This window comes from Phyllostomus hastatus, unplaced genomic scaffold (assembly GCF_019186645.2).
Source record: "Phyllostomus hastatus isolate PE091 unplaced genomic scaffold, TTU_PhHast_1.1 phas_contig_1, whole genome shotgun sequence".
NCBI classification, from domain to species: domain Eukaryota; kingdom Metazoa; phylum Chordata; class Mammalia; order Chiroptera; family Phyllostomidae; genus Phyllostomus; species Phyllostomus hastatus.
Window position 1 is genome coordinate 20,074,835 of NW_025333498.1, and position 25,206 is coordinate 20,100,040.

At 40.3% G+C, this 25,206-nt stretch overlaps 1 protein-coding gene across 1 annotated transcript in view; it reads right to left on the reverse strand.

The window, feature by feature from the left end:
* MYO3B (myosin IIIB) overlaps positions 1–25,206 on the reverse strand; it is a 386,538-nt gene that overhangs the window by 208,510 nt on the left and 152,822 nt on the right. The window contains exons 9-17 of the mRNA XM_045820463.1: positions 20,106–20,202; positions 18,828–18,944; positions 18,190–18,294; positions 15,750–15,833; positions 14,671–14,873; positions 9,121–9,219; positions 8,220–8,334; positions 1,562–1,688; positions 554–764 (exon numbers count right to left, since the gene is read on the reverse strand). Of these exons, the coding sequence (XP_045676419.1) occupies positions 554–764; positions 1,562–1,688; positions 8,220–8,334; positions 9,121–9,219; positions 14,671–14,873; positions 15,750–15,833; positions 18,190–18,294; positions 18,828–18,944; positions 20,106–20,202 (1,158 nt within the window). The remainder of the gene's footprint in view (positions 1–553; positions 765–1,561; positions 1,689–8,219; positions 8,335–9,120; positions 9,220–14,670; positions 14,874–15,749; positions 15,834–18,189; positions 18,295–18,827; positions 18,945–20,105; positions 20,203–25,206) is intronic.

The following is a 25,206-nucleotide window of genomic DNA, read 5'->3' on the forward strand; positions in this document are numbered from 1 at the left end:
TTTCCAACTTTTCTTTGTAGCAGGAGAATCTTTTGAAGTCTTACTCAGAAGCTCCATATAGAAAGAGATTAAAGAGGAACCACTTCGAATGGGCCGGAGTGGCTGCTCCTTCATTCTTCCATCTCCCCACACACAAAAGGGGTAGTGGTGGTAATACCGTGGGACACTGTGCTTTAAAACTTTTCATGTTGTGTGTCAGTTAATTCTATAACAATACAACGAGAAGAACATTATCCTAATTTTACAGAAGAGGAAACCATTACTTAGAACATGCAGCTGATTAAGCTACAGAACTTGGATGCAAATCCTGTTTGTCCAGCTCCAAGCCAAGCCGGTTCTCTTAACCCCTACACTGTGCTGGCTCTGTCAGCCATCTGCCTTTCACGTATAACCACTTCAGCTCTCCTAGACCCCAATGCATTTTTTAAAGTAGAAGACCTAGGAGCTTGGCTAAGGAAAACCCAAGAGAGGACCAAATGCTTCCTCTCACAAACTCTGAGACACCAGGGTTGATGACAGCTCTTCTGAGGCCTCTGCTCCCCGGGGAACTTGCCATATGTTTTTGTCTGGCTGTAGGAGTGTATTGATGCGATTTACAATCCAGCTGAAGAGCCTCCCATACAGGGCTTTGGACATGGCATCTCGGACATCCGCGGCCCTGTCAACAGTGTTGGCACGGACGATGGTCTCTCCTCGGGTGACCACGCAGTGTGAAGTGAGGGCCTCCTGGAGCTCTTCAGGGCTGATGCAGAGAACAGAGGCAGCTGGAACAAAGGGTCAGGATGACACTGGAGAGTGAATCTACCCATCCATTCAGTCAGTCAGCATTTATTCAACACCTACTATGTGCCAGGCTCTACCCTTGGCACTTCAAAGTCAAAGATAAACAAGCCAGGTCCATAACCGCCCCAAAGCATCAAAACTGTTATGGTATCTCCCAAAGTGTTCTGAAGGCTCTGCACAGGTGTTAGATTTTTTAAAAATGGGAAGAAATATCTTTAGTCAATTAAGTTGGAACAATTTCTGAAGACTATAGTCTCCTCTTAGACAGTCACAACACATGGTATATTAAAGTCCATAAAAATGCTGTAGTTTAACACAAAAAGTGTTAATTCTATTTAAATGGAATTTAAATGAGGTGTTATTTTTTTATAGTCAGGACTCTCATTCTTTGTGTCACCATTATTACTTGTAAAACAAAAAACAATTAGTTGCCTGCTTTCTCCCCTGCAGATGTTGATTCAGTGGATCCAGAGTGGGGTCCAGCCTCTTCTGTTATTTGCAGAAACTTGTAGACAATTTTCAAAAACTGCCAGTGTTGAGAACCACTGCCCAAAGTTAACTGATGTGGAATTCTTTTCTGCAGAACACCTATTTGCAGCTCATGGAGAGAACACTGATGTTCTGCCAGACATCCTTTGGGAAATTCTGGGTAGTGAAAACACTCAGAGGCAGCAAAGAACCAGCAACAGCTGCACTATATTTTAGAGTCTTAAAAAATCTACCAAAGTGAAAACAAGATGTACTTTGGCAACACAGCGCACAGGCATCAAATAATTACCATTTTTCAAAGCTTCAGCGTTGGGCACCTCACTTTTATCCGTCTGATGTTGAGAAGAAATAGCTGCAAACTCAATGTTCCCAATATTCAAAATTCCAGCCAAAATTCTGTATACTGAGTGCACCTCCTGAAAAGACACCAAGAACCATGTTTGAGGGTGATTACCAATGAAACCAATGAAACATTAGCACTGCGGCAGAAACTGCTAGCTGTCCCTAAAGTCCATCCTTCCCCTTTTCCTGGACACAAAACCAAATATCTTAACCTCCCTTGCAGTTAGGTGTGGCTGTGTAATTAAATTTTTAATCCTTACCTGAGAACACATTTATTTTAGAGAGAGAGGAAGGGAGGATGAGAGAAACATCAATTAGTTGCCTCCTATTCATGTCCTGACGGGGGATTGAAGCCACATTTAGGTATGTGCCCTGACTGGGAATTCAACCTGCAACCTTTTGGTGCATGGGACAATGCTCCAACCAACTGAGCCACTGGCCAACCAGGGAGAATTCTTAACAAAGGAGCAAGTGGAATGATGTGGGCCACTTCTGGGTCTGGCCCCGTGGAAGCCAGCATGCCTCCTCCTGGCCTTCTTTCCTACTATTGCTGGCAGGAACTCCCCGCAACCCAGCCTCAACCAAGCCATGAGTTAGGATGACTGAGACCAATGGTCGCATGAAATGGAATTATTCAGCAACTTGAACCTCTTACCTTGGAATGGCCATATAAGACAAAACTGATCTTTGTTCTTTAAGCCACTTCTATCCAATTACCCTAACGAATGCCAGCTTTCAAGTTCAGATATGGTTATATTTCTTGAAAATAAGAGAGGAGATGTTTCCTTAACCTCTTTTGACTATAACTCTTATGAAACAGCTGGCAGGGCATTCATTCGTGGTTCACTAGAACATTTTGAAGTTAAATGGTGGAGTATATAGTTATAAATGAGGTCAGGAAATATTTTGAAAGACTCACAGAAATTATCTGTGATATCACAATCTAAAAAGAAATATTAGTATTTGGTCTTCATACGGACTTCAGGCACCAGAGCTTCAAAAACCCTTGGAATTTTCCTGAGTGAGAGGGATGAGAGGAGCACCCTTGGTTGTGTGCAATAAGCCACTTTCAACCACACTTGGGTCTGTTCTAATGTGGTGACCCTTGGAGAATGGTAGCTGGGTTCCAGAAAAACCAACCCTGTGGTTAAAGGATTAGACCTTTCAGCCAAACCCTGGACATCCAGGGAAGGGAGAAGGCTGGCAACCGAGTTCATCAGCAGCAGGCCTTGATTTAGTCATTCGTGCCCACATCATGGAACATCCACTAACACCCCTAACTGATAAGTCTTAGAGCACTCTGGGTTGGTGAGCACATGGAATTGGTGAGAGAAAGTAGCACCTCCTCCCCCAGAACCTTGCTCTATGCATCGCTTCCACTTGGCTTTTTCTGAGTTGCACCCTTCATAATAGTCGGTAAACAGAAATAGTGAGTTAACTGTTTTCCTGAGTTCTGTGAGTCCTTCTAGCAAATTATTGAACCCTAGGAGGGGGTTCTTGGGAACACCTAAATTATAGCCAGTCAGTCAAAAGTAGAAAAACTCCTGGACGTGCGATTGGTGTGTGAAGTGGGGGCAGTCCCGTGGGGCTGAGCCCCTAACCTGTGTGATCTGATGCTAACTCCAGGTAGACAGTGTCAGAGTTAAATTGAATTGTAGGAGAACTGGTTGGTTTTGGAGGAAATACTGCACATATTTGGTGTCAGGAGGGCTGTAAAGACAGTTCAGATGATCTTAAGTCCCATTTTTATACTGAAGTTGAATACATAAGTAGCACTAATGCTAAAAAACAAAGTATGTTTATTTATTAAAACATTTGCATTTGTATAGGTGAGACAATGAAATATATAGCTAGGAAATTTCTGCAGCTTATGCATATAGATAGAGGCAAATACTTCCACCAAAAATACTCTAGCGGGAAACTTGATTTAGTACCCCACATAGCAGCAAACTAACAGAAACTGTCATTAGGCCATTGATAAAGCATTGTCCCCAAATGGAGCCTTCCTGTAAACATGACTCAGTCAAGCCAAAAACCTGAGCACAGACTGTAATAGTGACATCTGCTGGATACCTGATAATGCTACATAGACGTATGAGGATTTTAAACCAAGCTCTTACTATAGATAAATATTGTTCTGTACACTTCTAAATGCAAAAGCAAGACGTCATGTTTCTGACTCAAGAATCACTGTTTTAATTACACAACTTAAGAGTGGCTAAGGGGAACACCTACCAAATGAGTTTTCTGAGACTAACCTGGATTTAATGTGACAGCACCTCATTACCTTGATCAATACAGTGTTAGGTTTGCAGAATGCAAGTAGCAAGCAACTTCCCAGGGAGGCAGATTCCAGACAGTAAGAGACAGCAGTGAGTTCTATATGTTATTTCGATACCAGTTATCTCTAGAGGTCATCTAACACTTTCGGAGCTCTTGGGAAAAATGTATTTCTTCTAATTAAAACACACACACACACACACCCCACGTATGACAGTATAATTTACGAAACCTCCCAAGATAAGGCTTCCAAGGCATTTGCCACTGAGTGATCATTCCCAAAGGAAATGGTGGTTTTCACCCCAATGCTCCTCTGGCAATAACCTCTTCTGCACAATGCTCACACTTGTCTTCTTTTAAAGAGAAAAAAAAATCTATGGCCTCCAGCAAAAACTTTGGTGTTCAAACACTCAAGTGAATAGTCTCCTTCCTCAGAGAGAGGAACTCAAGAAGGAATATCAGGGTTCACCTAACTAATGAGCTCTCAGCCTCCCGAGGCCCCCCTATCTACATTTCCACACTACATTACACTTGACTCCTTCAGTCCCACCCTTGGGTTAGTTAAGTTTTTCCTTTCTGGCCTACGAACCTATACCAACTCTTGTGTTCATGTCAAAGCATCACCCACAGACAACCATGGTGGAGTTTAACCAGTTGTGTGTTCGTCTGTGGGATTCTTCTTCCTCAGTGCTTCTTAATCGATGTCTCTTCTTCCCACAGCCAACCCAGGGAGGCTTTTTCACTTTCCTCACCTCGCTCATTTTCTCTCCCCTCACTTCCAGCTACGGAGCCTTTCCCGCAACCCGGCCTTTCCTACAGAATCTGGCGATGGTGCTCTGCCTTTCTATTTTTCCCCAGCTTCCAACTTTCTGTATGATAAAAGGAAGTCACCTCGCTCAGGACAGGAAAAATTATGAAGAAGGCTAACAACTCCTCCAGCTGGGTTTCCCGATTCATTGTTGGCAAGTAGGAATTCAGTTTCACCAGCAATCAGCAAAAGTGGAGAAGAAAGAACATTTCTCCATCAAAGGGCCATGCGAGATGCGTGCTCTTTGCTTCTTCTCTTCTTTTCTGAGAAGGCACTACTTTCACTGACGTAAATCTTATCTCAGTAAAGGCAGAGTGGAAAGTGGACAAGAACTGTGGTTTTCTCTGTTAGCCTGGGGCCGATTTAAGGAAATTGCCCCTGGCCTGGTTCACAGGCATCTATTTCATGCTAGCTGTTTCTGTGGTACCTCCCCCAAACTTAACTTGCCTTCTCCATTTCTCTTAACCTTGCTTCTTTTTAATAAGCCTCTACTTTTTCACCAGTTCTGTCCTAAGCACTGCAGTAGGCCGGGCTGAGGGGCCTTCAACCTTACAGGTTCTATTCCCATGCCTTAATTCAGTTTCCCTTTTACAGGCTCACATTTGTGTCTTAAAAGTGAATGGTTGGGTTAAAAAAAGTTTTGTATGTCAATCAAACATCAATAAAATGGTTTTAGAAAGTCAATGGTAAGCCCTAGTGTCTGTCATTAAGACACTGGAAATCCTCAAGACCTCCAATTTACATTTTAACATATAACCCGCTGGCTCTCTTCAGCAGTACTCTCCCAATTCATAATTGATTTTGAAGAAAGGGAGAAAAATTGCCCTAATCTCAAAGCCTTCTACCTAACTTCCTCATCAAGATATCTCCAGTAATTGTCTAATCTTGACCATCACATAAATAATTTTTATTACTACATGAAAAAAGTTTTATGAAAAAAGTTTCATGTAGTATTAAATATAAGCACACCTAAAACTCTAATGTGTTATGATAACATATCAGACTCATCATTAGATAACAAGAATAGACTCTGGGTTTCACATACTCACAGTTGTACACCTACGTTTGCTCTACCCTGTACTAAACAAAAATAGTATGGTTTGACTCCAAAAGTAGGAGTTGAAAAGCATTGGTCCTCATAATAGGGTTTTAAGTAAACCCCCAGCCCCCAACAAGAACCCATTATTGTTATTGGAAGACTCCTGTGAGGAAGTTTCTTTACAATATATTCAGGATCAAGTGTTCTTGCAAATACTTTTGGCTGGTGTCCCAGAATTAAAATTCATGCTCCTGAGTCCCCACTAAAGTTTTCTGCTTGTGTCCTGGCCAGGTGGCTCAATTGGTTGGAGCATTGTTCTATATACCACAAGGATACAGGTTCAATCCTCAGTCAGGGCATATACCAGGGTTGCAGGTTCAATCCCCAGTTGGGCACATACAGGAGGCAACCAATCCATGTTTCTCTCACATTGATGTTTTTTTTCTCTCTCTCTAAAATCAATAAGCATACCTCAGTGAGGATTAAAAATAATAATAATATTTAAAAATTTGCCACTCATATTTTTGTTATAAGGGTTTGGGAAACACTGAAGGGATTCTTGCAGAAAACTAGTTCATTTGAGTTCTGTCTAGAATTGTCCCTCAGAAAAATTGAATAAGAAGTTCTGTTATACCAGCTATTCGGCATCTTCTGTCTGACTACACTCAACTGAATCTTTCTGAATTTAGCCAAATGTCTTTGGCTTTATAAACATAGAGTGAACTAAGTTAATTCAGCAAAACAGGCTGTCGGCAGAGATATAGACAAAAACATAACAAAAGTATTTAGGTAAGATCCAGCCTCTTCCTTCCATTGCCAAGGTTGCTAACTGACATAAGTTGGTTTATTTCCAGTATGAATTAACACGGGACATGGTGAACATATACACATACATGCAAAATAACATTCTGGTTACTCATTTAACAGTCCAGGCCAGGCACAAATTAAGAATGTTTATCACCTTTTACATTTCTTTCTTTTCATACTTATTCATGCATTCATCTATTTCTTCTGTACTTTTTTTTGCACAAGGGTTAGGATGGCTTATTTCAAGGAGACAGAGTACATTTAATTTCTTTTGTTTCTAACTTTATCTTAAAGCAGCATGTGTTTTATTATTTTGCAGCACATTTGTATTATTATAACAACACCATTCTGTCCTTTCATTTAGAGCTAGGGCCACTCTCTGCACATTATTCCACCACCATCACTGCACACATCGAAAGCAAAATATTATTAACCCTGTGGCTGGCTTCTCCATTGTTTCTGTACCCTTTTCAGGAAGCACACCCTAAACACCTGGGCATAGCCCAGGACTTTAAATAGCTCCACTGCCATCTCTACCATGCATCTTTGATAACAACTAGCTCTATAAATTAATAAAGATAAGGTCCTTTAACAGAGCTGGTGCCTGTTTAATTGCTTTCCTCCAAGGAGCCAAGGGAAATATATTTCTATTTTTATCTGACCTTTGGGATTTTCCACTGCCTGTCAGTTTAAAGTCTGTGGGAGGCTGACAGAGCAAATTAACAGCTGGCTGGAAAGAAGAAAGGTATTATTATGACTAAAATCACCGATGCTGGGGCGGGAAGGGCTGGCCAGACTCATTGGATTACGGACGCAATCCTTCGTCCAGGGTGGCCCTCCCAGGGTAACTCAGGAGTTTTGTGATCTAATCCTTGAAGATTTAACACTCTCACCTACTTCCTAATCATTCACCTTTTTTGTTGGAAAAGCAAAAGAATCTGTATATTTTGTAAAATTGATGGCACGAAGCCCAGAAACTATGACATAAATGTATCACAGAATGATATTTGAGAGCCTAGGGTTATAAATATTTTCTGTCACCCCTAGCATATATTTAATAGAGACAGCCTGTATCTGGTGTGATAAGAGGAGTGCAGTACTTAGAGCTGTAGTTAATAATGTGCTGCAACTGTGTACCATGGAGAAGGAAGTGACTGCAGGTTGAAAGGTTTAAATTAACTCATCTCAGTGCTCAAGGAACTACTTGCATAAATATATTTCTGTGGCTTGGGTGTAACCTACATATGCTTGCGCTCCTGTTACACAACCCACTGTAATGGTTGGAGCAAACCTAACTCAGAAAAGGGCAGTATTATTTTGGCATTTGATACCATGTCTATGGTGACTTAAAGACAATGACAGCAATTCATGGGCACATGGCACTTACAACAGCACTTCTACTTTAACATTCACCTACACATCTTGTTAAAATGCACATTCTAATTTAGTAGTTCTTGGTGGGACCTGAGAGTCTGCATTTCTAACAAGGTTTTAGGTAATGACAATGTTTCTGGTCCTTGGGCCCCACTTTGAGTAGCGAATCCTTATAACATGACCAGCATGGCATCTGAAAAGCAATTAGCCTGCCTGAGGTGAGAACATCCATGTCTTCACTCACATTGACCCAAGATTATTAACACTTGAGTCTTTTCTCTCCTGACAATCACCTACCTTGTCAGTGAAGCCTATAATCCTGAAACAGTGCTGAATTGCTTCAAACTGTCTTCTGTAAGACTCCTTGGAGGTGATGTCCTGCATCACCCTTCCAGTCTCATCAGCTATGTACCTATATGGAGAGTGACCAAACAGAACGATCATGGACTTGGCAAATGGCACCAAAATACCAGGACATCACTGGGCTCCTTCTTGGCAAGGGCATTCCCCAGCACTGCAGTGGGATAATGTTGTACGTGGCTTAGTAAAATGGCTGGAGTTGAGTTTCGAACACTCTAGAAAATGCAAATGGTGAGATGCATTGCCTGCCATCTTATCCTGGGCACTTCAGCTGAAGAGACTGTGAATGTCCAGTTAGGAAAACAGCTCCACTGATTTCCAAGTTTTGTCAACTGCTAGTTATATACAGACCTGGAGAACATTATGCTAAGTGAAATAAGCCAGTCAGAGAAAGACAAACACAGTATGATCTCACTCTTATGTGGAATCTAATGAACAAACTGAATTAACCAGCAAAATAGAGACGGACTCACAGGCAGAGAGCAGGATGATAGCTAAGGGAGGGGGGAGGACAGAGGGTGGCAGGCTGAGCAAAAAGGAAAAAGGACCCATGGACATGGACTGCAGTGTAGTGGCTATGGGGGTGAGGCGATATAAGGGGACTAAATCAGCAGTCCCCAACATTTTGGGCATCAGGGACCAGGTTTTCCAGGGATGAAGAGGGGTATTGCGGGGGTAGACATAGGAGGTGAATCTCAGGAGAGCTTTCCTCACTGATGGTTCCTAATGGACTAGGTGGGTACAGGTCTGTGGCCTGGGGGTTGGGGACCCCTGGACTAAATGGTAATGGAAAAAATATATAATAAAAAAATTAACGACTAAAATCCCTGACACTTACCTAGGAGGCATTTCTTCAGGAAGCTTGAATTCAGAAAGTTTCTTTTGGTGATAAAGACCAGCATAAATATAGTAGAATATGTGAAAATTTTTCTCTCCCCTGAAGAAAAAGGAGAGGGGACATTATTAACAACATATTCTGGGCTTCCTCACTCCAACTAATTTACACCATTTCCTTTTTGTGCAATATATTATTCTGTAGCAAATTTGAATTTTCATCAATTAAATATGCTATATCCCAATTACGGAATAGTAATAGTGATAGGATTAGTACAGTAATTATAACAATGTCACCTTATTAAACACACTTACATTACTATACACAGAAGGAGGTTTTAGAGAATGGAACATTTATAGACAGCAGCTCAGGTTACACGTGTTTAGACATCTTTCTATTCCAGCCAATGTGACTCTGCATCTGCGCCCATGCCTTCTTCTTGTAGCCCATGTTACTTCACAGACAACAACACACAGCTTAAAGAGATCAGCCAAACTCCCTACTTTACTGGATCCCAGAGAGCAAGTGGCTCACCAGTTTGTACAGCAATTTAGGGAGTGCAATTGGTCCCAAACTGAGGTCTCCACTCTCCCAAACTTGCATCAAATACAATTCAAATGGCATAAACCTCAGTGCCCCTGTTCTCCTGTTGCCCACCCTCTTGCAGGCCACTCTGACTGGGGTCCTTTCAGACAGGCACTGCTCTAAGTGTGGGCTGGGGACTGCTGTCAGCTTATGATGAGATAAGGAACTGGAAAGGACATGTCTAGACATTTTACAGCAAGTGATAGTGCCATGACATCTAAATGTATGACAGTTTCTTTAATGATTCATTTCAATTATATTTTACAACGGTATCAGTTCACAGTGGATTGTGAACTAACCTTTAAAAAAAATCAGTCTGTCAGCAAAGATAGTTTGAAAAGCCCTGTTCTAGATCCCTTCTTTCCTCTAGAGCAGGGATGTCAAACTCATTTTCACCAGGGGCCACATTAGCCTCGTGGTTGCCTTCAAAGGGCTGAATGTAATTTCAACTCCTTAACAGTTAAGGAGTAGTTACATTTATACAGTACTGAAATTATTTTGGCCTTTTGAAGGCAACCACGAGGCTGATGTGGCCCCCCCCATATAGTTTGATACCCCTACTCTAGAGGAAGTAGTCTCTTCTGTTAAATCCTCAGAATTCTGGCTAATCCTTATCTTGGTCAGCTTAGATCTACAGAAAGAAATCTTGTCTTCCTTCTACTCCTTGCCCCTATGTGTGACAAGGGCCCCACTCTTTTCTTCAGCTTCCCCTGCATATTGTAGTTTTCCTCCAGTTGCTTATTCTGTCAAAGCTCTACTGATGATTCCAATTTCTGCCCTGTATTCTAGATGCTGCTACTTGCCATTTCTTACTTGTTTGTTCACTCATCTTACAAATTTATTGATTGTCAATCATGGCAAGCACTGCACCATACGCAAGGGACAAAGGACTGAAAAGATTCACACCCTCTGGAGCTTCCTTTCCAGCAATCGAGTTAGATGAATCCACAAGGACACTTGCAATGAGGACTTTGAAAGAGATAATAAACAAGGGGCTGAAATGAAGAATAGTGTTGGGGGACAAAGGCTACTTGTGTCAAGTCAGGGGAAGGACTCTCCAAGGAAATAGCACTTAAGTCAAACTCTGAAGCATGAGAATGGGGCTGGAAGGAGACACAGAGAGAAGAGAAAAAGCATTCCAAAAACAGGGAGCAGCATATACACAAAAGCACAGAATGCAATACCCATGTAGAGCCAAAAGAATGCTCTTGAGAATGGGGTGGGCAGGTAGGCAGGACCAGCCCACACAAGAACTCATTAGGCCCCAGTGGAGACTGTTGATTAAGCAATTAGATTTATTTGAAGTGTTTTAAACTGGAGCCATGGTGCACTGCATGTGACATGAGTACAACTGTGTTGAGAAAAGTACACACTAGCTATAGGATGAAGACTAGACTGTAAGAAGCCAATATGGATGCGGGAAGACTAATTAGGAGGTCTCTGTGATGATGAAGAACAAAGAAGCCTAAAGATATATTTTGGAAGAACGGCTAAAAGAACATCGTAATAGAATGAATGAAGGTGATAAGGCTACAGGACCTGGAGCCTACCTCCAAGTTTCTAACTTGAGCACATGGTGGTGGTGGCACTACTCACTGAGACAGGAAAGCCCTGGCAGGGCTCTATGAACCAGTGTGCCTGGTATGAATGCCACACGTGCTTTAACGTCTGCTAACTGTGCTGGCTTTGGCTCACCTCTCTTGGTCTTACCTTCTTATAGTTATTTTTTTTGTAGCTACCTTTAATTATCAATTCTTTCAAGGTTTGCCTACCAATATCCATTCCTAGCATAATGACAACTTGATTTTCATCCCTCTGTTTATCAAGATTGGCTTAGTTCTATTGCAGTAACAAACATCCCAAGATATTAGTAGCTTAACAAAGACTTACTTCTTGCTCAAAGTACCTCACAGGGTACTTCAACAGCATAAAAAAACACCCAGGCAGAAATGAAGGTTACACTAAGTAAAATAAAGAAAAATTTACAGGGAACCAACAGTGGAGTGGATGAAACTGAGAGTCAAATCAATGATTCAGAACATAAGGAAGAAATAAGCATTCAATTAGAACAGCAAGAAGGAAAAAGAAAACCCAAAACAAACATAGGCTAAGGAGCCTCTGGGACTATTTCAAATGTTCCAACATTTGAATCATAGGGGTGCCAGAAAGAGAAGAGAAAGAGCAAAAAATTGAAAACTTGTTTTAAAAAATAATGAAAGAAAAATTCCCTAATCTGGCGAAGGCAATAGACATTCAAGTCTAGGAAGCACAGAGAGTTCCAAACAAGTTGGACCCAAAGATGATCACATCAAGACACATCGTAATTAAAATGCCAAAGGTTAAAGATAAAAAGAGAATCTTAAAAGCAGCAAGGGGAAAACAGAGAGTTACCTACAAAGGAGTTCCCATAAGACTATTAGCTGATTTCTCAAAAGAAATCAGTCCCTTCTTGCAGACTAGAAGGGACTGGCAAGAAGTATTCAAAGTGATGAAAAGCAAGGACCTCCTACAACCCAGATTAGTCTACCCAGCAAAGCTATCCTTTAGCATGGAAGGACAGATGAAGTGATTCCTAGACAAGGTAAAGCTGAAGGCCTTCATCACCAAGCCATTATTATATGAAATGTTAAAAGGACTTATTTAAGAAAAAGATCAAAACCATGAACAACAAACTGGCAATAAAGTCACAACTATCAACAATTGAATCCAAAAAACAAACTAAGCAAACAACCAGAACAGAAACAGAAACATAGCTATGGACTTCATTTGAAGGGTTATTAGTTGGGAAAGGGAAGGGAAGAATGGAGAGAAAAGTGCAGGGTTTAAGAAGCACAAATTTGTAGTTACAGAATAGACGGGGATGTTAAGAATAGTATGGGAAATGGAGGGGCTAAAGAACTTATATGCATGACCCGTGGACATGAACTAACAGGGAATGCAGGGGTGCTGGGTGGAGGGGATAAAGGGGGAAAATTGGTACAACTGTAATGAAATACTCAATAAAATACATTTTAAAAAGGTTAAAGACATTAAAAAGAACACAGTGGTGTTCTTTGGTGATTTTTGTTTAGCTATTTTAATATTAAAGATAAGAAACACAATATCATATTATTATTTCAAGAAAGATAAAAATGCAACTGAAACGCAAAAAGAAATGATTTGTGCAGTGTATGGAGAAGGTGCTGAAACTGATCAAATGTGTCAAAAGTGGTTTGTGAAGTTTCATGCTGGAGATTTCTCACTGGACGATGCCCCATGGTCAGGTAGACTAGCTGAAGTTGATAGTGGTCAAATCAAGACATTAACTGAGGCCTATCAATGTTATACCATGCAGGAGAGAGCTAACATACTCAAAAATATCCAAATCAACCAAGTTATTGGTGAAAATGAAAAAAAAATGTATCTTTTATTTTATAGAAAAAACTAAAAGGACTTTTTGAAACCACCCTAATTTCAAGAGAAAGAATTGAGAGACCTCGTAAAAATTAATCAAGAAGCCAGGGGTGAGCTAAATTGACTCTAACTCTACCTTTTTATTCATTTCTTTAATATTCTTTACATCAACCCCTATTTTGTGAGAAAACTTCAAGTGTATGATAGAAGATGCTTGAATTCTTAACCTAGAAAAAGTCCTGTGGATTCTACTTGCACATCTTTCAGATTCATCAACGCCTCTCCATCTGCATCTCCACTTCTACACTGTGCACATGGATTGGCAACAGCATCCTAACAGCCTCAACACAATACTGCCCTCCAATCCAATGACCCCACTGAAGCCAGAATGATTATTTCCAAATGCAAGTTGGGTTTTGTGACTTCCCTTCTTGAAAACATTAATTGGCTTTCTATTGCCTTTAGCATAAGGTTCAGAAGAATAACTGCATTTTGAATGAGGTTCCCCAGCCTGGTTCCAAAGCCCTACATGATGTGGGCTCAGTCTCATCTTCACCCCTCTCTCCCTCTGCACTCGTCCCCACCTCCTTGGCTAACTCCCAGTGATCCTCAGGTCTCAGATACAATGTCTCATACCCAGGGAGCCCCTCTCTTCCTGGACTAGGATGTGGCCTTCCTTCTTCTGTGTTACCTTCACAGCACCTTATATTGCTTTCTGGTACTTATCACAGTTGTTCTGCATTTAAGGTTCTCCTCTGGTCCTCCTCCCTCCCCCACCCACTCCAAGCTACAAGAATACTGGGACCTTGTCTCTTCTGTTTACTCTTGCAACCCTGGAAGGGAACACAGCACTGGCATAGAGCGAGAATTCAGTAGATAATCACTGAATAACACATGAATGGAGCCATGCTCCTGAGAAAGTTTGGTGTCCTCCAATACTAGAAAAAAATAGGAAGAATGGCTAACTCTGATAACATGTACCATATTGGACACTTTTAAAAGGAATTTCATGTAAACAAACTCATTAATCTTCACTGAAAACCCACGAGGTAGGCTCCAGCAGCATCTCCGTTTCACAGAAGAGACACCGAGAGGTTAGATGAAATTCCCAGGAAGAATCAGAGCCCACACCCACACCCAGAGCCATCCATGCTATTGCTATACTGCTCTACTTAAAAGAAAATATTTTCCTCTCTCAATCTACAGGAAAAATTAACATGTGGAATATTCTCAACATGTTTTTAATAGACAAATTCAATTTTAAGGGACCTAATGATTTTTTTTTTAGTATATGCAATGTCCTTAATTTCCACCTGGTATAACCAACTCAGGAGAAATGGGCATATCTGTCACAAAGTACTCCTACCCCAGCCCTTGGTACTCTGCTTGTAAACATGTTTTCCGTTAGAAACAACTTATCCTTTGCTTAAATAATTCCGTGCTCTTGGGAAGGCTGGGAGGGGAACCATCCTGGTCAGGGTGCTAAGAACAAGAGTAAAAATGAAGCAATTTAAATTTCCAGAGCCTCCAGGTCTACAACACAGAGGAAAACCAGTGATAAAATAGTGAACCTACACTGCCTGTTTTATAACTCTGGACTTTTCAAGGAGATATTCAGAGATTCTTGCCCCCATCACAGCTCCAGTTGGTGTAAACATCATTTCCAGATATTTTCCGAAACGGCTGGAATTGTCATTGATGGCAGTGCATGCATTTCCAAAGGCTTCCACCAGTGAGTTGACTTGCAGAATTTTCTGTCTCAAGGTCTGGTTGTTGGCCTGTGTTGAACAGAGAGCAGTTACAAGGAACCTCCAGAAGCACAAACCCAGCAGATTTGCCAGGCACCCGTCCCTGCCCACAGAATTCACGTTATGGACACTCTGAGGAAGGACACCATTTGGGGAAATCAGCATCAACCTCCAGCACTGTTTTTTCAGGTGAGCAACTCCACAGTGCAGGCATCAGGTGATGCTGAATTAAGTTGTCAGTTTTTGTGTCCAGGCACACCTCATTAAAATCCCTGAGAGATTAAATGCTTAAGCCATTAAGAAAAAAGTTTAAATAGAGAGATCCCATAAGTTTTCTTTTTCATCCATTATAATATTCATAAACCTCATCTAAAAATGTTCCTTAAATTCCTTCTTTGTCTTATAATAAGCTAATTCTGAGCATGAGTAACTGGTAGGCCACTTTAAGTCATTCCTTCAGTGTCCATTTCGCCAAGCTGAAAATTTTCTTCTTCCTCAACTTTTGCTCAAAGGTTTCTATTTTCCAATCCTTTAATCACCTCAGTGGCTCTCCCTGATCCTGTTCCTCATGTTTAACCACTATTACTACTTAATGGCTAAATGTTTCTATTGCATTAAAAACATAACAAATTAATTGCCAATAATCTTAATAAATTCGTGCTGGCATTATTTTTCTCACTCCATGAAAGAAAGATGGAGTGCTGACATCTTAGGAGCCCTAGCTCTCAGGGGGCAAACGTAATAAAGGTGGAATGATCTATGTAAATCCTAACACACACACACACACACACACACACACACACACACACACATACACATACATACACAGCATTTCCATAATTTGTAAAATATGCAGTTACTCTGCAAAAACTTCTAGCTGCAATACACAGAGCAGGTGGTCAGTACCTTTCCCAAGAAAGTCAAATGCTGGACAATCAGGTGGGCGCTTTCTGTCTTCCCAGAGCCACTCTCTCCGCTGATGATAATGCACTGGCACAGAGAATGGAGTGTCAGGGAGGACTTCACAGCCCAGCAAACACCCTGTAGCTGTGTTCAGCTATGGTTTTCATATAACATCCACCACGGTAGACCTTAACTTTTAACTCAGCAATATACCTTTCCTTTTCAGTACTTTGAGAGCTTCAGCCTTTTCATAGCTGCCTGTTGTTCCACTGAACTGTAACCTATTTAGTCAGTCCCGTATGGCTAGATACTTGAGATTTTTCCTTTTGTTATTACAAACAATGCTGCAATGAGTAATTCTATGCATAGTTCATTATATCTATATGGAGGTTCATCTACAGAATCAATTCCTAGAAATGGAGACATTGCATCAAAAGGTAAATGCCTTGTATATTTGGTGGAGAGGACCAACTCGCTTTCCTGAGGACTGTACCAATACATGAAAGTGCCTACTCTCCTCCTACAGCCTCACCAGAGTATGCTGGATTTTTGCCAGTCTGGTAGGCAAAAAATGGTATCTCAGTGTAGTTTAAATCTTCATTTCTTTTATTATGAGTGAATTAGGTAACTTTTCATATGTTTAAGGTCATTCACATTTTCTTTTTTCTAACCAGTTGATATTCTTTATGTATTTTTTGTATTGTTGGTCTTTTAATCATTCATTTCTAAGAGCCCTTTACTTACAAAGGTGATTAGTGGATATGGTATAATAAGAAACTGTCTGTTTGATCTTTGTTTCTGGTTCCTGGCACAGAGAGCTCCCCAAACCCTCAGAATTTCTTAAATGATAGGAGTGATTGGAACATCTTTTGTTATTCACAAACAAGTACATTTCAAGTGAACCCAACTGCTAGCCAAGCAGTTCACGGGGAGGTGTCAGGATGGGGGCCGGCCACCAGGAAGAATAAACACAGATTAGAGGGTGGGAACTTTCAGCCCCTCATTCCCAACTTCTGGGGAGGAGAGAGGGGCTAGAAATTGACCGAGTCATAAAAACTCCTGATCAATAAGATTCGGAGTTCCTCATTTTGATATGAACATGCTGAAGAGGTGCTGAGAGGGACGCTGTGCCCACAGAAGGCATGGAAGCTTTGCAACACCCCCCTCCCTGTATCTTGCCTTCTGCATCTCTTCCATGTGGTTGTTCCTGAGTTTTGTCCCTTACAACCAGTAAACTTAAGTAGTGTTTCCCTGAGTTCTGTGAGTTGTTCTAGTGAATTATCAAACCTGAAGGGGATTGTGAGAATCCCTGAATTTGTAGTCAGCCAGGGAGGAATGTGAATAACCTGAGCACCCTGTTTGCAGTTGGCATCTGAAGTGGGAGCAGTCTTGTGAGCCTGCACCTGTGAGGTCCAGGTTCTATAGTGTCAAAGTTCAATGGATGAATGGTTGGACATCCAGACAGTGTCAGAGAACTGGTGAATTGATTGGTGTTGAAAAAGACACACCAATTGATGTCAGAAAAAAAAGACAACATGCAACTTCTTGAGAAATAATATATATCTCTCTCCACTGACTTCCTCTCTCTGACATTTATGGACATTTCACAAGTTTTGGGGAAAGGTAAGAATTTGAAGAAGTCAAATTTCTAACCTAGGGTGAATCCAGATACTCCACTTTGTAACTTGCACTGTTATAATTTCATCTATTCCTGAACAAATCCAAAGCAGGGACTTCTCAGGTCTCAGGGAATATACACATAATAATTCTCCTGGAAACTTTCCTCACCAAATTAGACTATTTCTATTTTAAACAGAATAAAGACACAAAGGAGAATACACACATTGAAACTAAAGGGAGGGTCAAAGGTCAGATGTGCCCTCACTCTGAACAGCAAGTCCAGAAAGTTCAAATAGACGAGTTAGCTTTGTGTTTGACTAGCAGCACTGAGTGTTAAGGTGTGCTCAGTCTTCACCGAACCTGTCACAATTCCTCAGCAGCTAAAGAGCATGGTGCATGACCACTGTCAACTTATAAGCAGTATTTCACACGACAAGGACTGGACTGGGAGAGTTCTGACACGTTAATGAGGAGTGACTTTCATCTCTCATTCTACATCCTGTTTTTATTACAATCATGTAATCAGATATGTGTTAGCTCTGTGTCCCACATTCATATTAGAAACATCCTTACTACATCTTATCAGGGGAAATGAGTGTTTTTGATGGGAAAGTTTTATGTTTCTTGAAAAGGGTTTTCATGTTCTCCTGCTCCTCTGGCTTTATCACTGTCCCTGCGCCACTGAGGTACTATTTCACTTCCTACTTCCCTAAGTCAACACCAGTAACCAGAACGGAAGGTTTTCAGCAAGCCTTAAGGGCTTCAGAGGAAGACAGAATACATTCTACTGTGTGACTTGGTAGAAAAAATGTTGAGTTCTTACCTGGTCTTTGCTGAAAGTAACCATGCATTGGTAAGCAGCATCTGCTGATGCAAAGATGTGGGGGGGATTTGAGGCACGTTTCACTCCATGATAAAGTCTGGAAAACTGAAGAAAACAATAATTAATTCAAAGGGCCCTTCTACTCCTCCACTGGACCTTCTAATGCTCCAGTACCTACTTCCCATGACAGCAGGGCTGTGTCACTTATTAGGGGAACTGTAGCATCAGGAAGACTGTAGAGCACAGGCTCAGGAGTTTACAGGCCTGAGTTCAAATCCTGGTTCTTCACTTATTGACTTCATGAGCTCATTCAAGGGAGTGAACTTCACTATGTTAAAGTTCCTCCTGTACCAAACAGACTTAACAACAGTCCCTGTCTCCCAGGATTGTGAGAAGTAAACGAGGTAACCCGGTGCTTGTTGTAAGCACTAAATGAATGTTAGCAGCTATCATTGTTACATCTTACTTTAAAAAGTTCCCCTCGAATGTAAGAATTCCATCTGTGTTGCATTATTATCTGCAGTTTGGGGTATATACTCATCGGTGTCGTAGTTTCCTCACTTTTTCCTTCTTTTCATTTTCCTTTGTGATTTTTAATTCCCTACTAAGAAGCAACAGGCTCTTAAAGCATCCCTTACCTGTGGAGAGTATATGCTTAGATTCTGGAAAGGGTTTAAGGCAATTAAGATGTCTCCAACATATGTATAAATCAGCAAGTCCACATATCGCTTCTGCAACTGATGAATAATTGTATCCTAAGAAGAGGGTAAATGGCATTGAGTAAACATTTCCAATCAAGGAAAAGATTCTAAAAATTAAAAAAAATTCTTACAAGGATATGTTCCTCTAAAAGATGGAAGTAGTCAATTTAAATCACACAGTGACGCTAATGATACCAAGAGCAGATATTTGTCTTGAAATAAGGAAAAAAAAAAAACAGGACTATCTGAAGAATTAGGCCCAGCTGGGACATGCTAAAAGACACTGAATATCCAGCAAATTTTAATTTTTATTATGAAAAACTTCTTTCACCCAATCTGAATGTTCTATTTAGAATTTTATTCCTGGCTGGCGTAGCTCAGTGGATTGAGCGTGGGCTGCAAACCAAAGTTTTGCAGGTTCGATTCCCAGTCAGGGTACATGCCTGGGTTGCAGGCCATGACCCCCAGAAACTGCACATTGATGTTTCTCTCTCTCTCTCTCTCTCTCTCTCTCTTTCTCCCTCCCTTCCCTCTCTAAAAATAAATAAAAATAAAAAAATCTTTAAAATAAAAAAATCTTTAAAAAAAAGAATTTTATTTATAGGTCATTTCTATAGATAAAGTATAGACAAAGCAGTAACTTTATTTCTCAAAGCATTGCACTTAAAATTCATGTGGTGGGAATACAGAATTGAATACTTTTATTTTGTACTTTGGTGACTCATGCACTGTGGTTAAGGGTCCCCAGAGACAGAAGCAGGAGAAGTGGGCCCAGTGCAATTAACAGCTCTACTAACCTGCATATTTGAAACAGGGATTAGCACAGTTTTTAAATTTAGAAATCAAGCTATAGTGACTTCACTGTTTCCCTAAGAGGAGCTCCTCTTTGTGAAGACCAAGCAACTATCTTAATCTAAGAGTTCAACTGCACTTTTTAAGCAGAAAACAATTTTCAGCTGATGTCATACATTCACATGAATAGTATAAAGAACTTTATTGGAAAAAATCCTTTTCTCATCAACATTTATTTGGGGGACTATAAAAGAACACAACACAGGATGCCACAGCGACCAAACGCTCCCTGATCTTCGACAAGGCTATACTAACAATTAAGTTTTAAGTGACTTTAGGAGAATATGGTCTACAACACAAAGATCAGACCATTCACATGAAACAAATGTCATCTGTGAGAATTATCTACTAAATATGCAGTACCTCATCCAGAACCTCTAGATTGACCAAATCATCCTCAAGGCAGTATTTTTCAGCATCTTCCACATGATAGGGTCTTCTGGTATGCATCCTTTCACGCCTAGAAGTTTATCCAGAGAATATTTAGTACTAAGACAGTAAATAATGTAGCAGAAAGGGGACAATTAAAATGACTCATTCACAGTTTTATTATATGACATGTTCAGAGACTTCAGAGAAAGGGACAGCAAGAGCAAGTCCAGTCCAGGTCCCCAAGCTCTCTCCCTGTCACTCAGGACTCAGGAGTAAGGGGAGCTCCCTAAGGTGAGCTCCAGAGCTCAGGCCTTTGTTCCAGCACTGTAGGAAGCATGACCAAATGGGGACATCAAATACTTACATCTGCTTTTCTTAAGTGCCAATCACAGCACTTCTCACGTTTTTTTCTGTTCACTGTTAGGCATTTAGTTTTCTCTGGGGTACCTCCCTTGAGGTCCTCTCATGCTAGCCACCAGTATCACCCCCAACTTTTTGAAAATTTTTAAAACTATAGAAAAGTTCATAGAATTATACAGTAAATACCAATAAATCAATAAATGCTGACATTTCATGTTATTTACTTAAATGTCTTTGTGACCCATGTTCCACCCTGAGTAACTGCTATTTGGTGGGTGTCCTTCCAGTCTATTTTAAAATACTGAGCTCACACACGTATTCACCCATGAAGAGTATACAGATTCTCTATGTTTAATTATCAAAATGATATCATTCGGTAGGTTTCATTCTACAAACTTGCTCTTCCATTCAATATTAGGCTCATTCCAATTTTTGCTATTAGAAACAGAACAGCACTCAATTTTTTTTAGTGGTTTTTCTTCCTCTTTTTTAAAAAAACTGATTTTAGAGAGAGGAAGGGAGACATTGACAGAGGAAGAAACATTGCTTTGTTGCTCCACTTATGCCCACATTCCTTGGTTGTTTCTTGTACATTGCCCTGACCAGGGATTGAACTGGCAACTGTGGCACATCGGATGATGCTCTAACCAACTGAGCTAGCCAGCCAGGGCCAGCACTCAATATCGTTACGTACATATATGTGACTTTCTCTTGGTGGTGGAGGTGGGGAGTTATTGCTCACTGGCATTTAAGAAACCTTGGCATACTAAAATATAGTTCTTTAAGGTATAAAATTAATTCAAGGTAAGTAGGCTTTCTCACAACTCTTTTCATAGACTTACCACTACTCAATGTGGTACAGGAAAACATTGGCCTAGAACTTAAGAGCTCTGGATCCTAGTTTCAGAATCATGAGTAATGTGGTAGGGGCCACTGTGTAAATCCCTTAACAGCCAGCATGTTCGTTTTCTTCATCCATAAATAGAATCACTCATGGCTGGTCTATCTATCTCATAGGTGGCTATGAAAGCAAATTCAGTCACAGATCTAAAAATGCAAAAGGGTTGGGAAAAAAGTACCAAGTGCCATTTTTACATTTTTGTCAAAACTTGGAATCAACACCTTGCACAACTCCACACATTACCATTAACTAAACAAAATCACATGTGAAATGTCCTTCCAGGTACTATGAAGTCATCAGCAGAGAAGTGTCACTGCACGGTTCTTCCCTGTCACCTTCTAGGCCCATCAGTATCACAGCTGTAAAGGACGCCAGTTCTGCCTTGTAGGTTCCAGAAGGTGGCTTTCCGGAATGTTATGCTCTAAGCATCATGTAGGCATCATGGCATCCTGATGTATACTATTGCTTGCTTCACACATTTCACGAAAGTAGGTAAAAAGGAAGAATCAAACTCAACAGCTCTGCATATTGTCTGGAGTTTATAACACAGTGAATATGGGCAAAGAAAACACTGACTTTGTCTCTTCCTGCCTATTACATTAAACATTGCTTCCTAACCCTCATCACAGGCAGACTTGAAGCACGGTATTAGTCATCTCCAGTGCCAGGGCCAGTTTTGCTTCTAATTCATAAAAACATCCAAAGTAAATGCAGGTTAATTATACTTAATAAAATCAAATTTATAACCTAAGCATTTTTATTATTAAATGGAACTGTTTACTCATCTGTGTTCTAACATATTAGTGATGTCAAAGAGAAATCAGATTGTTTTAAAATACAGATTTTTATAAAACATAGAGCTCTTGCCTACTTCTACCTAACCACTTTGCTAAATGAAACAGCAGGAGGGTGCTTATTTCTGGCCAAATCCTCTTCACATAAAATTGAAGTATTTTTTCCTTTGAAGTTCATCATAAAATAAAATATCACATTTACTATAAATTGTTAAATTCTCATCATATTAAATTCAATTAGTTTAGCTCCTTCCTATATTTGTAACTTGCAACCACATGGTATAGGCTTTGTTAAGAGTTTATTTTACAAATCTTTTGACAAAGAAAATCAGGAATTAAGAAAAAGTCATCCACAGATCTGGTTCCAGACAAGATGGAGTAAGCACCTCTTCTGTGTCTCTCACTGAATGCAGCTGAATACCCCGGACAGAACGCACAGGACCCTAAGAAACAAATAGTAACAGGTAGACTGGGAAATCAGAATTCAAAATTACAAGTCAAGATGCCACTGAATCAATGACAATTTTCCCAGGGATATTTTCTTTTCTCCAGTAACTCCTAACTTGGACTTAAAGGAAACCTGAACTGCAAACGAGGATGTGAAGCTTCATGCTCAGTGACATTTTTACAGCCAACTGAAAACGGAAGTACTGACTAAACCTCAATTGCAGTATCACAGGTGAGTAAGTGCTAGCAGAACGTGGTGACTGTCGGTGTGAACACGTACAAAGCAGTGCCACCAGGATCCGACAGTTATCTTCAGAATCTGCTGCAACCTGTCCGTATGCCCACCTGCCCACCTCACAGTTTAACCTGCAGTACCCATGCAGGTGCTGTCTGCAAATCTGAGCTCGATTCTCATAAAAACTCTTCTCCAGTCATATCTTATAAACAATGGACAACTTTGAAAAGGTTTTACCTGCTGTTATTAGCAATGTACGATCTTTTCCTATGTGTACAGGCAATCAAATTCCTTAAGATTATTTGCTCCTGGTATTGAAGTTGGCAGTTTAAAGCTGATATAGATGCAAGGTCTTCCCATTTGGATAAAGACCACTTCATTTCTTAGTGAGTGAAAAAATGACCCACTAGCCCTATCTCTGTCTGTCCCAACTCCTGTTCTTCTGAAACTGCTGCCTGTTTCATTCTCCTGCTTTGGCTATGGGATTTGGAGGGTCTATTGAAGAGAAAAGAAAATTATTTATTCAACTTTTTATATCTTTATTTACATTATCCTAGATTACATATACTTATAAAAAGTGTTATATTATTTTACACTTGTCTAGTTTTAGTTTAAATTAATCAAAATATATTAGGTTTACATTTTTAGTCTTCTTGAGTTAAACAATTTTTCATCACTAACAACAGATTTAAATTTCTTTTAAATTCACATGCTCCACCTAGTGCCTTACTGGAGAATAGCATCTATTATCAATTTTTGCTGAAGAATTCCTTATTTAATGTGAAAATTACAGATTTCCAACTAAAAGGTACTTGGATTGAGTACTCCAAAGCTTAAAGGAATGGAGAGATATGTAAATAAGTGAATAAATAGCAAAAGGTATTCTATCAAATCAGAGTATATTGTAAGGTATTATAAATGACTCAGGAGATATTTTCAAATTCCAGCAAAATCCATATTGTTTTTTTGCTAGGTTTCCTATTTGTATTTATGAGGCCCTACGTATGTTGTCTGCCAAGCCTGGCTTCCCAGACAAATAGAGTTTAGGGTGTTAAAGCTTCGAGGGGCTGAAACTCGGAGCTGTGGCTTGGACTGGTTCCTGGAGTTTGGGGTGACTATGGTGGGGAAGATGGTGGTCTGTAGGGCTGCATGTGGGTTTCAGGGATCAGAAAAGGAGAAACTGGTCTACAGACATACCACCTTGCACGCGCCCGATCTCATCAGAAAAGGAGGAATTGACGTCTGAGTCCCTGGCTCCAAAGACAATGAGGGCAATTCTAAAACATCAAGTTCAAGGAAATAGGTGAAGAGTAAGAACTGGATTTGAAAAGTGGGTGACAGAGAAGCAGAATAGAAGAATTATTTGAGTGAAAATCACTAGAGCATCTCCCTGTTTTTTCATATAAGCATGGTTTGGGCCAGAATTCCAATAAAACAATATCTTTACCAATTATTTTAGGCAGTATTTTATATAGCCACCTTCTCTAGGCAGCAAGAATCAATGACACTCACAGAAAATTTTATGTATGTGTGTTCACTCCGTTATAGAGAGGCAGATACAGATATACATGCATAACAGATGCTAATTACACCAGGGTGTAGATTTATTTCTAGTCTGTTAGGAGGGCAGGAGGATCTTTAACCTCCTATGTGTCAAGCATCTTCAGCACTTGGTAAAGTGTTCATTTAGAAGTTACCCATTTACACACAAGCCCAGGAATCCATCAGTGTATGTAACATGAGGGATGAGTGTATGGATGTTTGTGCACACACACGCTCCTGTTTGCCGGTAAAAGACAAAGTGATTGAGCAAGGCTTACTGGGGAAAGCTCAGCAGCTACACAATGAGAAATCTGTTTTTAAAGGTCACTGCTGCAGGTTGAAAAGAAATCGGAAAAGCTGAGGTCATTGTTTTAATCAGCCTCAGGCAAAATGCAAGGGTAGAATCAAAATCCATTCAACAGAACAGAAAACAATCAGCAACTTAAATCTTCTACCAACTAATACTTAGAGTAGACCCTTGGCATTTAAGGATTTAACATTTGTGGTTTCAGCTAGTCCCAAGCCACCTGCAGAGGAATGACTTGTTGGACCTAGTAATTTCATCGAGACGTGCAGCTGAGTACATGCTGGGAGGCGGAAGGCAGAAGGGGTCACAGTGCAGCTAACCCAGAACCTTCCCTACCTCCACTGTCATTCCAGTGGTTTGGCTCTTCTCCCACTAACTCTTGTGAAGTGATTTTAAAAAAGAAAAAACAAAAAGCATGTTTTCACATTTACTTCTCTGAACCATAATGGTGACAAGACATACCAGATGATATCGATTAATTCAGAAATTATTTATTTAAAATTTAT